This window comes from Colias croceus, chromosome 14, assembly GCF_905220415.1.
Source record: "Colias croceus chromosome 14, ilColCroc2.1".
Lineage (NCBI taxonomy): Eukaryota > Metazoa > Arthropoda > Insecta > Lepidoptera > Pieridae > Colias > Colias croceus.
In genome coordinates this window covers 8222245-8241733 of record NC_059550.1, presented here as the reverse complement: position 1 = coordinate 8241733, position 19489 = coordinate 8222245, and the positions used below count along the sequence as shown (strand labels likewise).

The 19489-nt window shown below is 32.7% G+C and overlaps 1 protein-coding gene across 2 annotated transcripts in view; it reads right to left on the bottom strand.

The window, feature by feature from the left end:
- Positions 1 to 19489, bottom strand: part of LOC123697369 (uncharacterized protein CG43867) — a 250589-nt gene that overhangs the window by 41713 nt on the left and 189387 nt on the right. For both annotated transcript variants that reach the window (XM_045643861.1, XM_045643862.1), the window contains exon 4: positions 8088 to 8150. In XM_045643861.1, coding sequence (XP_045499817.1) covers positions 8088 to 8150 — 63 coding nt within the window. The remainder of the gene's footprint in view (positions 1 to 8087; positions 8151 to 19489) is intronic.

The following is a 19489-nucleotide window of genomic DNA, read 5'->3' as shown; positions in this document are numbered from 1 at the left end:
TTATTTATTTACATATTTATTTATTTATTTATTTTATTTACCTTTTCGAAAATTCATCGTTTCATCCCTATTTATACAATTACAATATTACAAGTCACATAAATTAATCATCATGTTCTATATTAATTATTTTATTAAAACATAAATGAGTCATCGAATTCACACCCCGGAATCTTTAATTACTGACGTCTGGCTAAGGGGAATTCGTATGTGTATTGATGAGTAATAAGTAATAACATTAATTGTTTATGTGTGCTAATTATAACGTTTATAATCTGTAGCGATATGGTAAACAATGCTTTATTATCTGTGCTTATTTTATCTGTACAGTTTCAGCTTGTATTTTAAGGCGCGAACGATGAATTTATATCTAAAATAAACATTATATTTTAAGAAACAAATTTTGTGGTAAATTCGTCTCTGTATTTATATTTTTGCATTCAGAAATTCTTAAAAAACTGAAACGTCAAAACCTTGTTTAAATATACAATATAATTGAAACATGAACAAAAGAAAATCTATTCACAGTTCATTCTCCGCCACTTAGTGAAATAAATTGCAAGAAAAAATTTCAATTGAACTCTAAAACCTAAATTGAAGAAAAATAGTGAAATTGTGAACATGTGTCTACTAAATGGGAACATTATTACAAAAGCTTTCAACCCAAGTGTAATGTTTAAAGTACTTAGAACTTTGTGAAGTGCAAAAACCCAAGAGTGCTTTTGGCACGAGGGTTGCGTAATGATGTGGACTGAGGCGAGACGAAATTTTTTAGGCTTTTCTCACTTACCACAAGAGATAAGAAAAATAATTACCTATTATCAATTTGGCTTAGGATTAAAGAAATACGTGCCTACACTCGCTATAAGAAACATTATGAATATATATAGGTATATAATAAAATAGGTAATAAATATGTTGTTCAGATTATATTTTTTAAATGGGAATGAGTATGACAATTTTTTTTATATTATGTTATATTATGTTGAAATTTGTGATGTTTAAACGTAACGCTCTTGTTTGTTTGCTTTTTTAATTAGGAATGATAAGGAGGGTAGATCTGTAACCATTTTAATTTAATTTTTTGTCATGTCAAATTATTGCGAAACTATTTTTAAAATAAAATAAAAAAGTTCAAAGGTACCAGGGCAGCATGAGAGCAAAAAGGTAAAATTTCAACAGGAGCCACGGTCTGGCGGTCGGCCAGAATTGGATCGTGTATACAAGTTGGGACAACCAGTAACATGCTGGCTTGTTAACGTTTATTTTGTTAAGTATATTTGATATTAAACTTCTATCAAAATATATATTAAAATGAATGTTATCAGGAGTGATAAAGAAAAGCATAAAAAATATAGTGAGCCTATTATTTTGCGCTCGGAAAACGATCTCAGGTGCGATAAACCTATGAGAACAATATCGTTAATTAGTCATTAATTAGTACTGTACCACACCCCGGACACTCCATACAAAATTATCGTTTTGACAGTCACACTGTAGAGACTGCAAATGTGTGTGTTAACGCTTTATGGTTGGTACATTTTTGACTAGCGTAAAAAAAATTCGCGTTTTTCTGATGAAATACATCCGTAAACAGCACAATATCTAACCATTTTCTACGAAAAACGATAATCACAAATCCAAAATAATAAAATTACTTTAAGTCAATTTGATTAATGTTGTCAATCTTCGTTGCGTAGGTATCGTCTCTGTAGAAAAATATGGACCATTTTATGTCTGATCGTGCGGGGTGAGGTAAGTGTTTAATTTTGGCGGGAGGCGGAGAGTGTCCGTTCTGTAGCGTTTAGCTACTATTATGTATTCTGTGACTGTACCAAAAGAATACGTCAAAAGATGTTCATATCATATGTATAAGTATTATGTGGTGTGTCGACAATGTTCAGATTTCAGTACATAAGAAAAATATAAAATCTGAAAAATTTGACTCACAATATGATTAAACACTTCTATACCAACGTATTGCCAACTCTACACTCTATACCGAGTCGTACCAACTCCAAAAATACGACCGATTAATTATGCAGATCTCACAAGATAAACAATACATAATTAGGAGTGGCCGTGACAGACACACGCTAAGGGACGAATATAGATAAGTTACAAAGGAAGTAGTCCTTCCTGTGACAATTCCGAACGTGATATCCTCTGTGTTTTCTTAGACGAATGTTGTCCTTGAGAGGACTTATTTTAGTCAGCCTAAAAAAGCACTATACGGTATACCTGTACTTTTCGATTTCAGTTCGAAAAAAAAAATATTATGGGGCAAATCTACTAACTGTATCATGTAGGTATCTATAGAAAAGCTCCTCTGTATAAACCGATGATAATTACGTGTTGTTTATTTATGTATTTTAATTTTCGCTTGCTTTTGATTTTTCATTAGGTACTAATAATATCCGTGTAACATTTAAGACCGCTATGTTACGTAGGTACATATTAAATACATGTACACGAAAATGACCAACAATTCCACAAAGTTGCTCTCAATTTAAAAACTTCCACTTTATCACGACGAATAAAGCTAGCAAAGTCTAGGGGAAAAATGGATTTCCAAACGCTTTATCTAGTGCAAACAAAACGCCGCGTAAGCTCTCGAGTCGGCCGACTAATCCGTCGACTGGTCGATCGACTAGTCCGTCGACTGAATATACAGCGGGTTATTGCACTCAATGAGTCACTATTTTATAGAGCTATCGATTTACGAACACCATTGCTAATAAATACTGTTTCATTCACGGCCATTGAAATGACATTGAGGACTACTTGTTTTAATGGTAATGAAGAGGAGACTTGAAGTGTCTTGGTATATAAAATATATAAGTATTACATATAATATGTATACCTAATAGCTGCCTGTCTTTATATGTGTCTATGATTATCAACAAATACTAGATATACCTAAGTTTATTTATTAATTTAAATAATTATATTTTCAGTTTGTACTTTTAGTAATAAATATATAGAGTTACTTTTATAATAATAAAACCCTCATAACTTCTTATGAAAACAAAGTCTTGTGTAGACTTTATTTCACTTTAATGTAAGCGACCTCACAGTAGAACCGGCAGCCATGAAAACATTATATTTAAGGATAACACGTAGATACCAGTTTAGTAAGAAATGGAAAGTTGGTTACCATGTAAAAGAAAAATCGATCAGAAAAATTAATATGTGAAATGTTCCACCTGCTACATGCTTCATATGTCATGAGGAGCGCACGTTATGTATTGGAAATAATTTTGCGTAAAAACCTTTACGTTTGTTTCATAACTTTTATATTTTTAATATATAGCATTGAAAGAAAGAATTGAACAAAATTAATTAGTAAATCTATCTTTTATATTATAAGAAAGCAATTCTAACCCTTCCTTAGTTCCTGCAATAATTTCCCTATTCTTAATGGTTTTTATTTTTTAATTCATGCTCAAATAATATTAAAGTGTAGTAACTAGCATGCAATGGTTTTACACACGACACAATATGCGTTTTATGAATTTTTTACAAGAGTAGGCACCTCATTGAATTTAGGCGCCAAACGCACGACGCATGCGTACGTCGAACAGCTGTCGACGCCATATTGCTAATTTTACACGAGGTTACCTTGAGGTTACTAATACTATTTTATTGTTATAACAATTTAACGAACATTACTAAATGACTTGCCAAAACATTTAACGTATAAACATAATTATATTTCCTATGCTGTTCGTATACTTCAGTAAACAATTAGCCGTCTTGTAATTTTCAAGCAATATGCTATAAAATATACATATTTTGATCATCAGATTGAAATTCTAATAAAAATAACAATTTATTATATTAAAAACACTAAAAGGTGCTCTTTTTGTAGAAATACTACAAGTCATAATAGAAAAGGTAAATTTAATTGATAGATTAGTGTGTGTAAGTAGGTATAATACCTGATACCTAATTAGTTAGATATACCAGACAATTTAAATTGAGGGCTATAGCAGACTATTTATTGTGCGTACTGTTTACTTACATTTATTTACATGTGGGAAATTATTAGAGCGATCAATAAATGCCTAAACATTTTAATTATAATTACCGCAATTACAGTATTTGGCACAAAAATAGACGTCTTTCACAGACATGAGACAAACGTACTGAAATAGTTATCGTATTTCTGTTATATTCGTAAACATTCAATTACCTTAAAGAGGTGCAAATCACAATGTATAGGAAGAAATACTTACTGCCTGCTACGTATTCGATGGGTCGATTTTCTTCAAGGGATGACCGTTTTTCTCAGCGTACTCAGCACTCAGTCTATGAGCCTTCAACGTTTTCGGTTTCGACATATCAACACACTACCTTCTATTTAGCACTAAGCGAATTCCTAATTCGTTGTTGTAAGTGATATAAAGCGTCGCTAGATCACAAATAATTAATTATTCTATTGATTAAATCTAGTATACGGAACACGAGTTTATTAAAGCAATATGTTGCTATTTAGAACAACGGTTTGAAGAGACGGATTGTATGGATGTTTTACGGTATTTTACGTTTTTTAACAAGATATTTTGTTATGTACATATAGTTTAGGAGTGAAGTTATATGAACACGGAAGCGTGGTGGTACGGTGTGAAGTACGTCAGTTCGAATACGCATGCGTCGAGGGTAGCTTGCTCGAGGGTAAGATGTATTGTTGCCAGACTATGGTTTGATAAAAAAAAAATCAACTGTGATTGTGACAGAGCTCTAGTGTTTATTGCTAGTTGAATACAGATTATAATCGCGTGCGAATTAATAGATGTGCAACTGAAAGCACATGGGGAGGATTATCAAGGGGTTATTACGTCATATTTGTTTTGTTGCGATGAAAGGGAATGCTTTAAATGAAATGGTTCATTCAATTTTTTATTGCTTCGCCTTTTTACATTTCGGTTACTTCATAACATTATAACAGCAATCATTTTATATCTGAACTGAAATACCAGGTATCAATTTACATCCATACTATACTATAATATTATAAATGCGAAAGTAACTCTGTCTGTCTGTCTGTCTGTTACTCAATCACGCCTAAACTACTGAACCAATTTTCATGAAATTTGGTATGGAGATATTTTGTTACCCGAGAAAGGACATAGGCTACTTTTTATACCGGGAAAATGACGCAATCCCGGAAATCCCACGGGAACGGGAACTATGCGGGTTTTTCTCTGACTGCGCGGGCGAAGCCGCGGGCGGAAAGCTAGTACTTAATATATCTATTATCATAATATGTAAGTAAGTATGCTTTTTAAATTTAAGTAAAGACGATATGACTGCAATTAAACATTATATTATATAAATATATAACTTTACTAATAACAATTATTTAGTCATTAAACCTGACAAATGGAATTCGAATAATTCAAACCTTAAAAAAGGCACTCTAAAAAGGCTTGTCTCTAAAAATGCTTGAAAAATAAAGCGCTCAAAGTTTCAAGAGAGTGGGAAAACACTAGAATCTATCAAACAAAGTACTAGGGAAACATGAATGAGTCATAGTGGTGCAATCCAGAAAAATCGATAGGAGCCATCCAGGATTGGCGCTGCATTATGTGCTGTTATTGCGTGGAGCGTCAGCAAAACATTTATAAAAATCAATAATATTTTATTTTGTTTAAATGAGGTGATGCACAGTTAACATTATTTGTTGATATGTTTAATGTCTGTTTTGCTTAAATAAAATTGGTGATTGCCTTCATGAAAAATGCGTGTAAGGTCTTTTTTCAGTTTGGTTAATTTGTCAGTCGATTCGTAACAGTGTTTTAATTGATAATTCGTAAATTTTTTAAATCGACATTTTAATTGTTCTTTCATGCAGTAATAGACCGGGAGATATTGACACAAAATTTCGAGTCATTTTTAACAGGATGGCGGTGCTACAGGGGTCTTAGTACGCAATGACAAAAAGAAAAACGATGGTGTGAACGCTGGTACCGGCGGCTTAGTCGCGTGGGCGTTAGTCGAACTCGTCGGAAAAATAGCGAAAGTCAAACGATTTGTAACAGTATGGCACTTATTTTTCCTCTTGATATTGATAAAAATTGTTTATACATCTAACAAATCTAAGTCACTGCTAAAATATAGCAAAAAAAATAGACAAGTCATTTACATTTTCCATATTCACTCAACAATACGCAATATTTTACCCTAGACTAGACCTTGACCTGACGTAGACAAATAGTCTACACAGAATAAGTCAGAGAAGTCTAGATGCCAAAAAATATTAGGTAACCTACGTATGAATCACATACGTACCATATACATACCTACTTATGTAAACATCTGAATTTCTCTTTTATTTTAGGTATTTCATGTATACTTAATAAAATTTTATGAACTGTGTCCATGTTATAGTCTCACAAAGTGTTTTAGACAATTTATCATAATTATAAAGTATCGCTGAATGTAGTTACAATATGAATTTATTTATTAGAAAAACGCGAAATGGACCTACTTGCTTATGACTCCGCTCGATGTAAAGTATTCTAATTTTAAAACGTATGAAGAAAAAATATGACGAAAAACCACACGAAAAACTTAAAATCAAAGAAGAAATATAGATACACTTAGATTAATAAATAGAGAAATAGATTATTTTCTAGGGTTTGATTTTACGCGAGTATTATACATTTAGAAATTAAAGACTTTTTAACGGATTTTAAACGCGATTTATTCACTGTCTCCCCGTGACCACGCTCGCTGTAAAGTGGTCGAAACGTCGGGAAAATAATAGAATGAATAAATCGCGTTTAAAATCCGTTAAAAAGTCTTTAATTTCTAGAGAAATAGAGATTACACAAACGGCTAGATTTTTTTTTCAGACAGTCTGTAATATAGGTATTAATAATTAAATATTATCTTAGCTTTAAAACGAAATATTTTTGTTGACGGTACTTTTTCAATCCCCTTTAATCCCTAAACGGAGTCTCCCTATTGCTCAATTGTCATGATGGCCTTTAACAAATATGCCACAAGATGTATTGCTATAAATTAATAGCAACTTGTTTTTATTTAACATGTGAAAATAGTTAAAAATTATAATTATGTTTTGCTTTATGAAAATGTTTCTTCTGCCCAAATTCGTTCGTAAGAGAAATTCAATTCATATTTATTTTTAACATTGAAAAGCTATAAATAACAACATAATACTTACTTATATTAATATATGAGAAATAATTTGAAAAATATACATACGCAACTAGATACGTAGTTATTCTTTTATCATTGAGGAAGTCTAGACTCTATTATAAGTTGTACATACTTAAATCAGAAAGATAAATACATATCTGACACAATAATGTATAACCCTTTATATAACTAATGCATATTCAAGGTACTTTAGTTAGCTGAATACTTTCTTAGGAGATGTTAGTTATTACCTTGGTTATTAGTTATTACCAATATATTATTACCTACCCGACTCTAAGACCCTACTAGTCACCAAGTTTAATTTAACTACATAATTTAAATTAAACACTTTTTTCATTCGAAAAGTTCGAATAATTTTGACACCTGAGATAATAATAATAAAACATATTATTATTATTATCTCAGGTGTCAAATCTACTTTAAACTTTTTAATTACGCGCTCAATACCTTCTATCAATTGACGACATCTAGAAATTAAACGATTTTAATCATCATTCTCACAGACACTATAAATTCAAAAGCCCTTGAAACGCGAGAAAATACTTTTCATTATGCAATTAACGAAACTTCAGGGTTCGTAATTAATGATCCGTCTGTCTGACTTGCACATTATATGCCCGGAGTGTTTGTTGCGAATTCAAAAGGCTTTTTACTAGAGAAGCTGCCGTTCCTGAATAATAGTGGTTGAAACAACTGGCTATTGTTTAGTTGAATACCCTATTGTTAAGCTGCGCAAATTCTGATCCATTATGTTTTTTAACGGCGAAACTGTTTTTTTCAGTCACCAATTGTGTTTATGCCCCAATTTGTGTTCTTTTAAAACAATTTTTTATTGTTCTGTGTATTCGAATTTAAAAATTTTATAATATTGTCTATTAAAGTTAAAAATTGTTTCTTACCTTGTCTTCTGCCTCTTCCGCCCTGCCCTCGGCCTCCAGCACTCTCTGCTCGAGCTCCGAGAGCTGAAAAAGAGAACAAATCTTGAATTATTATCATAAACTCATCGAGATATTTTTCTAACAGCCAGCGCCATCTGTAGTCCAATTTACAACGCTACCAAACGACAACTTTGACCTGAACCATTTCAGTTCCAGAAAGCAACGTACTTCCGCCACCACCCGATAGATGGCGCTATTCTCAAATTGCATATTATCGAACCACGTGGTCGAGTGTAACGAAATATTATTTGTAGGTATGTTTATTCCGCTATTCATCAGGGAGGGTGTAGAAAAGGCATTATTGTTATGTAAGAGAGCGTATTCGTGTGGTTTCGGAGGCAAAGGGTGGCGAGTCGCGAAAGGGTGGTTAGTTGCAAATATAACAGTGATATATTATGTAAGTTAAGGCTGTTATAGGTTCGGAAAGGTTTATTTAATCGCATGGATGTATATGAATTGATAATATGGTGATATTGCGTAAACAACGTAGCTACGATTATTTTGTCTATGGTCACAAAAATAGGAGCATAACATTATTGTGTTTGTAATAAACAATATAAATTACAAAGAAAGAAAACGTTTATTTAATGGCACATAGCCTCACAAGGACATTATGAAAACAATTTATACAATACTTATATTATGGTATTAAAAATACACGTACACGGTACACGGTGAAGTGTGTAAAAAAAGTACCTAGTAAATAAATAGCAGGGCCATTAATTTTTTGGATTTCGCATATCACATTACGAACAAACCATAAATGGACAAAAGCTGAATAATTTACAATGCACGTTAACAATAATTGCTGCTGAAATAAAATTGTAAATCCGTGCATTCACGAAACTCGGAAGCGTAGAGAATAAATATTCAAGATTGCCAGCTGAATAACTGACGGATTCGCTTTATTTGCGCGCAATTATTTTGTATTGAACGTTCAATTCCCTATATTACTTAGTATATTATCGAGAATATACGTGAATGGCAAGCTTTATGAATCCTTTTACTAACGAATTGGGAAAATAAAATTGCATACGAATGCAGACGTCAAAGAAACGAAGGATATGCGATAGATCAAAAACGACGTACAAAAGCGAATTTGCAGTTTTGCATATGGGTTCCGTAGACTCTACGGCGCGGCGTAGAGATTTATTTTTGAGTGGAAAGTAAGGCTTTTACTGAAAACATTATCGAATAATTATGCAGTTATAAAGACTAATAGATTTCATTGCTAAACTAAGAAACATTACACTGATATACAAATATAGAGGTAGACATAAATTATACAACTTTCAATGTTATTATTATGAAATACAGATAACAAATAAACTTACACACATTTCGCATGAAATTTAACTAATGACTTAATTATTAATTCCAAAGGAAAGATTAATGAGTCACGGGTACCCATGCTTCTAAACGTCAAATTTACCTTAATTGTTTTGCTAACAATATCACTTCTTTACAATATTATGACAGTAAATTAAATCAGCTGTTTGCATACGGAATAATACAAAAAATTATCGACTATAATAAAATTTGAAGACACAGCAGACGAAGAGCTTTTTTTACAATATAAGAAGGTTAATGTGTTCCACAATATAGCCAATATATACATTTGCTTCCTAATTAAGCAAACAGCAATTTCATTAATTATGAAGCAGAAATGAAACCGTGTTGATGTTTATTTAATTTCCACGCGGAACCCCAAAATCGTTGTAGCCGCCTCAAAGCAAAATTTGTTTGTTTTCCAATCGCGTTACAGTTTTATCGTAATACCATATTGCTTCGCTTTGCCTCGTTTGAAATCCGAAAAGTGTTGACTTTTTTTAATTGCATCGAATAAAATTCGCTTTTCACGGGTGAATGTTTGTTTGATCTGTTATTTATCATCGGCAATTAAGTTTGTGAATCTGTCCCTTGATATGAGTATTTATTTACGTTTTACATTTAATGTTGTATATTTTTCAAATGTTAATTGTATGCGTAGCTATATAGTTGAGGTTGTTGTACCTAGGTATATGATTTTGATGATGTTAATTTGTATGTCTATTCCTCTACTAGGTTTTCCATGGCTTTATATTTTCCCACTCAATCATATTTCAATTTTATTATACTTTTGTTTTAATGAACAGATTTATAACCTTTTCCTTCGTCATAGTAGGATACTACCTACATATTTCAGGTTAACGTTTAAACTTTAATGTATATCAGCAAATAATATCTTCCTACGTTATTATAATATATTTTGGATGTCTATAGTTGACCTTTAATATCTATAAAGTACTTCTGAAAACATTATAATCGTTATTGGTTCTCAATTTAACATCCATCCTTTCTAGCAATTACTTATATGTTAATTTTTAACTCAATTTTGTAACCGAAATATATCTCGAACATTCCGTCAATCAAGTGTCACCCTACATAAGAAGGCGACAGCTATTTGAGAGACTCATATTGCCAGTAAATCGTCCTAATAGCCGTGACCCACCAGTCGATATTCCTTAAGCCATTTAGTTTGAGACATCGACAGATATCAGTGTAAGTTCATATTTCAAACGTCTGGAATAGACATAATCAATATAAGTTTTTATGTATTAGAAAAAAGCAAAGAAGGAGCTTGTCCTGGCTCCTCGGGCCATTCGTTAAAGTTTCATGTGAAAATTATTTAACTTCCTTCTTCTTTTTCCTTCCTATAATATAATTTATTAACTTGTCATATTTAAGACAACGATAAACAAAAATTTAAAACGCATTTTTGTGTTATTAAGTTTGTATACTTTCTCGTTATTGCAACCAATAAAATTTGTGCGGCCATTATAATATTCTCTAGAATATTCTATGGCATTCGCTTTTTCAAACACGCGCCATTTGCCAGCCCCGGTAGTGGGTGCCGGGTACAGATTATACACACGCCGCCATAACTAATCGGCATAGACATTTTACGAGCACACCACAGAGTCATACATAACCTATAACAATAGCCCACTGACATAAAAGCTTAAAAACGCTGGCTACGTCCCAGCTAACTAAAAGTTACATATATACCATTATTCCTTGGAGGCTGTGTTTTGCATCACATCCGTTAATAAGACCAGGTAAGGTTGGCTCCTCTCCAACTTATATTAGAGGTTACTTTACCACCACACTTAAATCATTGTGCAGAGCTGTGAGCCAAAATGGAGCAGTGTATTAAATTATAGTACAAGGTACATTAATATCGAAATCGTTTTACAGCTTCGTACCTATACGTTGTGCTAGAATTTAAATTTCTGATACATGCTAGGCCTGCGGTCTTAGTTGTGTTCCTTCACGTTTATTTAAACATGAATTTTATACTGTAATTTAAAATTAAATCATGTTATACTTGTAATTTAAAATCAAATGATTAAAACAGTACCTAAGTATTTACGAAGTCAACATAAATATGTTACAATTTTATATTATGTAGAAAATCGTCATCGGATTATGTCTCGAAAATTACGGCCATCCAGAGTAAATATTATCAATTATTATAGTTCAATGGCAAACCATATTTCAATTCCTATGCATGAAAACCGCCAATTTTGAAAACCATAGATAGTACGCAACCACGTTGAAATCCCTTTAATAACAACCTACATATTTTTTTAAATTAAATTTAAACGCAATACACTACCCGGACATAATATTTAGTAAGTAATTGAAACCTTTATTGCTCAATAGAAATCCCACCAAAAACATTTTCATGTAAAATGTTGCCAAGACGAGCCCATATGACTCGCACTGTCAAAAAGTTATCAGATCTCATGTAGAGCGAAGCTTCTAACACTACACGCCCTAACTCTACAAGGCCTAACTTCACAAACTCTACACCTTAGTCAAAATATGTGGCTTGGCCATTTCGCTACATTCACATCGGCGTAAGGTGAAAAAATAATTCACTGTTCATAACTTTTGTGTTATACAATAGTTCTTGTAGTAACGAACGGCCAAGCCACATATTTTGACTAAGGTGTAGAGTTTGTGAAGTTAGGCCTTGTAGAGTTAGGGCGTGTAGTGTTAGAAGCTTGGCTCTACATGAGATCTGATAACTTTTTGACAGTGCGAGTCATATGGGCTCGTCTTGGCAACATTTTACATGAAAATGTTTTTGGTGGGATTTCATTTCTTTTTGTAAGTTGTTTGTAACAAAATTTTATATGTCGATTAAACTTTTAATTTTTTTAACAAACATATATATATATATATCTAGGGGAACCAAGTTTTAGATTATTAGATTAGACCTCTAGCGTCATCAAAATTTAATTTAAAATTACAGGTCTCATACAAACTCCCATCCCCTAGTTTAAGGGGATGGGGGATGAAAGTTACAAGTTTTATAATTTTTTTGTTGTTTTTGTGCTAATACTAGCTTACATACAAAATTTCAGCTTTCTAGGACATTAGGAAATATCATAAGAATTTTGATGATCATCAGTGAGTCAGTGACGAAATTAGCGTTTTTTAGATATAAATAAAATCTGATGTATAAAAGCTAATGTCATTAAAACTTAATATGTTCAATAAGTCCGCTATTGATAATATATCCCGAAAATTTTGTTGATCTAGCATAATCCAAACCCAAGTTATGAGGGTTCAAAAAAACGTCGAAGCGCTTCGAGAAAAGGTAGGTAGTGCCCGTCGCTTGTTCGCTTGGCTCGTCTTGGCGGGGGCACTACCGTGCCCCCAGATACACTCTAGTGCTTGGTTTCTTGGGAACTATTGAGATAAATAATGTGTACCTAAGTAGTGTTCTAAATTATTGAAGAAAGGGGTAAAGTTATGGACGTCCTTCAGGATAATTTTAAAATCAAGGTTCAAACTGTTCATTTCATTTTGAGAACTTACAATAGTTAAAACTTATAATATTACATAAATTAATAGTAAGTTATTAAGTGCCTTGGTATAATACTGGATGTAATACCATTTAGGTATTTATACGCACTGTCATTGTTTACTGCTTGGTTTTTATTACCTTAACCATAATAGGTATTTTATGTGAAAACTCAATTTACTTGTATCTCGTTTATCGCCCTGTAATTAAATATAAAATGAAAAGTCCGCAGGAAACAGCACTTTTATACTGTCCAATCATAAATTTCAATTACATAGATCAAATCTAATATACTGATAAAACGTAATATAATAGTCATAAAGTGAAACCGTTTAGCCATTAACCGTCGTAAACGGAATCTATTATGACGTAAAGCTGATGATTAATGATAGAAATGTGTATTTTAATTGCTTTTTCGAGACGGTGAAAATTTTGAGCGGGAAATTGGATTCTGGGCAATGACACGTTGATGGATTGGCGCGCTCTTCGCTGATTGGCGGTTGATTTTTTTTTCTTTATCAGGACTGTGGGGACTGTGGCTGTGGTCAACAGTGGATATGATTGTTAAAACTTTTTAATTAACTTTCAACGCATGTTGCCAGTGTTTATAATTGATATCGATTTATTACTCGGTAATCAAGTTTGGATATAAAAATAATAAATAATTGAAAATTAATATATTTTGAGTAATATTTCTATGTATGTTTTGCCAAGGCCATAAAATAAAATAATATAATATAATATAAAATAAAATAACTACAAATTTTCGATAAAAGTGATTATTTTTATGACATTTTCAGGCTAGCTAACAGACATTTTGTAATTTGTCTAAAAATCTATTGACAACTTAAACTTTACACTTTTTAATATTTAGACCCTAGACTTAATTTTCTAATAAACGTTACATATTTTTTAACTTTTGATAGACCTTTAAATTGCAGTAGAGAAAATTACTGCTTACACTAACTACCCGTAAGAGAGCTTGCCTTGTTCCAGAAATTCTTTCATAGCAAACACATCAGCTATATTTGCGCTGGCTTCCACATCAATCATGCAAGCATGCTGTTGTGGTTTGATAAATTATAGTCACACAAGGATATATGGCCGACATGTTGGTAATGACCCCGTAGCGACGACGTATAGGAACTCAGCAGTTGTATTGTGTTTTGAATGTGCTGACTTTTGATGTTTAAAGAACTCTATACGAAATCGTTTTGTTAGTTTTTCTGGAAATTCTGATTCCCATTCTGATTTTGATATGAAACTTCCTGCAGATATATGGACTAGTGCAGATTTAAGGATGTTACGTCATACCATGTGTTTCAACTATAACACAGAAAATCCTTTAGAATATCTATTTTGGAAATACCTAAGTAATGTAGCAATAATAGCACGCCATAGTATGTACAAATAAAGAAGAACATACAATACTATCACACAAACTACACGAAATTACGTTCTCCATACATCCGATTGCAGCAGTTAAACTCGTAACACAGTAAGTTGGAGCAATAAATTTTTACTCTAAAGGTTTTTAAGGCTTCAAATATCAAAGTTTACAGGTGCTTTGGCCATATAAAGCAGGTGCGGCTGTAAAACGTTCCAGGGTTGCTATTTTAAGCTTTACGCTTGGATAACTGCGAATTTAACGTATAACCGTGCAAATGGGGATGAAGAAATATTTGAGATTTATATTTGTGTGCTCACGTTTATGGTTGCGCGTTTACGATTAATTTAAAACATGTTTCTGGCTTCATCTTTTATGAACTTTTTGCTTGACTTCGTTTGTGTTGTAATTTATTTTTCAATTTGTTGTGTTGAAATCACGTTGAAATTCAATATTTTTCGTTTTGAATTTTAATGATGTAGCTTCAAGTTATAGACGGTATTTATATTTTGTTTGTCTGTTATTTTTAATGCTGTATTGTATAATACAAACATTAATGACACTAATTCACAAAAAATGAACTAGCTTGATTTATTAAAACGAAAAGTATATTATATTATAAACTCTTATTGAACGAATAGAATATTACGAGTATATTAACAGCAGTACAAATATAACTATATGCATCTAAAGCACGGTGAGTATCGAAGCATCACATAGGTACAATGAAATGAAATAAGAAAAGAACATTGAAACAATAAGATTTATCCAAATCAAATACTCTCAAAGGATTACAAGGTAAGCCAACATCTAAATCCATTTCTTGAAATCAAGGAGGCCATAAAGCTTCAGAGTCGTAGGCGATAACAATAAAAGCACCGAGAGGGTAGTTTGTTAATATTTGAACGAGCCCGTCGTTCTACGTAGCAACGGTCATTTATCGTTTCGCCGCCGCACGCAACGGACGTATCTCAGAAATCACGGTCTCAACAGAATTGTTCGGAATGGAATTGATAAATTGTTTTGAAGATATTTCAATGCTGGTGAGAAAAAGTTTTTTTATACTTTTAGTTGAAAATTGTTACTTTTATCTGTGTTTCATTGGTTTGATATAAAACAAATTGAACGCTCTTTAAAAATAAGAATATTGAACGTGCCTTTTTTCCGATATATTTGAACAAGTGGTACAAACTATACGAAATAACTTCAAAGATTAATATATGTTACAATTAGACATACGGTCGGTTTCTAAATTTAGTATTTGACGTTACGAAAGTTACGTTAAACCATGCTGAGGTACCTAATTGCTGCATAAAATTTATATCACATTCTTTTATGTGACAGAAGATTTCTCAAATTTTAATCAAAACAATTCTACATTCCGAAACGGGCCTTGAGTGATTACCTAAACATTGCCTTTAACATTTTCGTGAGCAAACCGTATTTCCAAATAAGCACGTGAATTTTCCCTACATTTAGTTTAAATCTTCACTTCAATAGACCAAGTTACTTGAGTACGATGTTCATTCATGTAAGAAAAATGTTTCTAAAAGAATGAACATAATTTAACCGTTACACTCTGCTTGGACGGTCTTATCTGGCCTTTGAACCAGAACATAGTGGAATGAAGAGGAAATCGAGTTTCTTACTTATGTTGTGAGTTTTATTTTAATATTATGTAATGTGTGAGGTGTATTACGTCTTTTTTATTTGATTTTTGGCGATGAAAATATTATGTAGAATGGATTTCTTACAGTAATTTGTTATGTATTTAAGTATGTGTAGTTTTTTTGTAATTTTTATTTAGAATAGAATAGAATAGAATAGAATTCATTTATTCGTGGTAAAACAAGATATACATACAAAAAAAAAATAAAATAAAAAAATACAGATAAAAAATAAAAGAATCACCACGAAAAGGGTATGGACTCAGCATATGGAGAAAACAATGACCAAAAGGCCACTGCTTTCACCGCTGTTTTTCAGCCATAACCTGTTGTGGCCACAAATGTCATACGACAAAAAAAAAAAACATGTAAAAAATTAATAAATACACGGTACCATAACAAACATAGCGGTTCCCCTAAAACAAACATATTATATTTTCAGGAAAACAGGAAAAACAGGTTATTTGTATCAATAAAATATTTAGTACAAAATAAAAAATAGAAAAATGAATCTAAAACTAAAACTAAAGGAATGGATTTATTATTACGTTCCTACTGGTGAGATACATCCATGATACAGCGTCACCTCATTATTCAGCCAATCAATTCGTACATTGGGCGAAAGAAATCTTTTTAAAATATTTAAATAATTGTTGTGTAATAAATGTTTTAAGTGAAATAAATTATTTATTTATTTATTTAATTATACAACACAAAAAATAACAAAAAATAATAATCTAATCCGCTGGACACAGTTCCTTTTGTTTTTTTAGTAAATAGTTTTTTAGCCTTGCCCTAAAAGTGCCAAGACATCTTGGGTCGCGTACAGGAGGAGGGAGGTCGTTCCAGCACTTACTAGCCCGATATTTAAAGCTTCCTCTAAATGCCGCTGTTTTATACTTAGGGATTTGAAACACACAAGAGAAAGACCTTGATTTGTTGAGCCTTTGACTTTGTGACCAAGTTAATTTTTGATGGAGGTAAGGCGGTGTACGGTGATTTATTACACCATGCAGGAGAATATAAAGATGGAGCTGTCTACATGCAGACATTTTTAGTATTCCTGCTTTATTTAAGAAAGGCGTAACATGCGTGCGAGGTGGGATCTGGAAACAGTAGCGCGCACAGGCATTCTGGATCCTTTGAATGAGACTCTTACTTCTTGCCAAACAACAGCCATCATAAACAACATCGCAGTAATTAAGTTTTGATAGCACGAGTGAGTTACAAAGCTGGATACGCAGCGGCTCATTTATGTAATTTCTAATCTTATAGATAATTTTTAGGCGGTAGAAGCAGTTTCGTGCTACTTCAGCTATGTGGTCTTCAAAGTTTAGTGATGAGTCCATTAGCAAGCCGAGGTTTCTTGCTAACTGTACTTGCTCCAATTGTTCACCATTAACTTCTACCTTAGGACACATTTCATTTATCTTACCCACCTGTTTTTGAGAACCAAGAACTAAGAATTTAGATTTAGATGGATTGAGAACAAGCTTATTTCTTTTCGACCAATCGCTTATATTAACGAGATCGTTATTTAGTTTGTCTACAGCTGATAAAGAGGAAGACGGTGGAAAACTTACATATAATTGTAAATCATCTGCGTATATGTGATACGAACAATACTTAATAACGGTGGTAATGTCAGTACAATAAACGATGAATAAGATCGGTCCCAATATTGAGCCCTGTGGCACACCCCTTTCCACAGGTTTCAATGTAGAGTAAAGATTACCGCGAGCAGTATTTATACGAACCATTTGAAATCTATCCATTAGGTAACTTCTAAAAAAATTTATTGAATTATTTTGAAACCCGTAGAAATGGAGCTTGGAGAGAAGAAGCGAAATATCGATGCAGTCAAAGGCTCTCGAAAAATCAAGGAGTGTTAATATTGTTCCCATGCCTTCATCACGTCCTGTGAGAATATTATCAACAACATCTAAAAGCGCTGTTGTTGTACTTTTCTTCTTTCGAAAGCCCGACTGAAAGGATGGAAGAATATTGTTTGTTTCGAGATATCGAGTAAGCTGCTCACATACTACGCGTTCAACCACCTTAGACAGACATGGCAATATGCTAATAGGACGCAAGTCATTTAATACCGTGGGATTACTATTTTTGGGTACTGGCTGAATGATAGAGGTTTTCCAGCAGGTTGGAAATGTACTACTGGTAAGTATTATGTTGGTTAATGAAGTTATTACAGAGAGAGTTCTAGGCAGAGTAAGCAACAGCATATCTATGGATATGTCATCACAGCCTCTAGCCTTCGTTTTAATCTGGAGCAGATATTTAGAGACAACTGTTTCATTCACAGTACTAAGCTCAAACTTTGCTGGCCCATAGAGGTTATTTTCGAAAAATATTTTTTCATTTGAATTATCAAAATTTGAACTAGGCAGTTTCAAGAAATGGTCATTTATAATTTCAGGGTCAAACAAACAGTCGGGAAGATCCAGTTGACGTAAATTATTAGGCATTATTGACATTTTTAAATTCTTCCACATTTTTTTTGGATCCTTAATATTCTCATTAATGTTGTTATCAAAGTATGCCCTTTTTTCGTAAAACAGTGCAGAATTTACCAAATGTTTCATATCTTTGTAGTGGGACTTATCAATATCCGATTTACTTATTTTATACTTACAAAATGCTTGATCTCTAAGCTGCATCATAAGCTTAACATTGTCTGTTAGCCATGGTGTAATTAAATTTTTTACGCGCGAGGTTTTATATGGCGCATGATGGTCAAAAAGATCGATTATATATTGATTAAAGGTAGAAACCATAATGTTTATGTCGTTTAGGTCTAATATTTCTTCCCATGGTATCAAATCTAAATGTTTATTAAATTCAACGATATCTATATCCTTTAAATGTCTGTATGTTACCCAACGTGGAGGCGGTTTCTCTATTTTAACATTAAATTCAGCAACAACAAATGCATGAGCGCTCAGGTCCGGAATATGGTTAATTTTTATTTCTTTTATTGTGGCATCAGTACAAATTAAGTCCAAAGTGGTTTGCGAGGTAGAAGTGAAGTGCGTGGGGGAATCAACGTATTGTTTCAGACTGGTTTGCTTTAAAAAAATGTCAAGATTCCTGTAATCTGATGTACTCCCGTTACTAAAATCAATATTAAAATCACCCAGTAATATGACAGAATCGAAATTTACAAAGGAAGTAATAGACTCGGCGAGCGCATCGAAGAAGGTTTCTGAACGAAGCCAAGGTGGTCTATATGCAGTACCAATTATAATGCGACGTGAATTAATATTTAGGCTTATCCACATTTGTTCAACCGAATTAGAGCGAGGGTGGTCACATTTACGCACTTTTATGCCCTGCTTAATGTAGAATCCCACACCACCCCCGCGTGATCGGATACTTCTTGGCCTTGGAATATGTTTAAGCATATAACCAGGAATGGAAGGAGCTCTAGCCTCTTCAC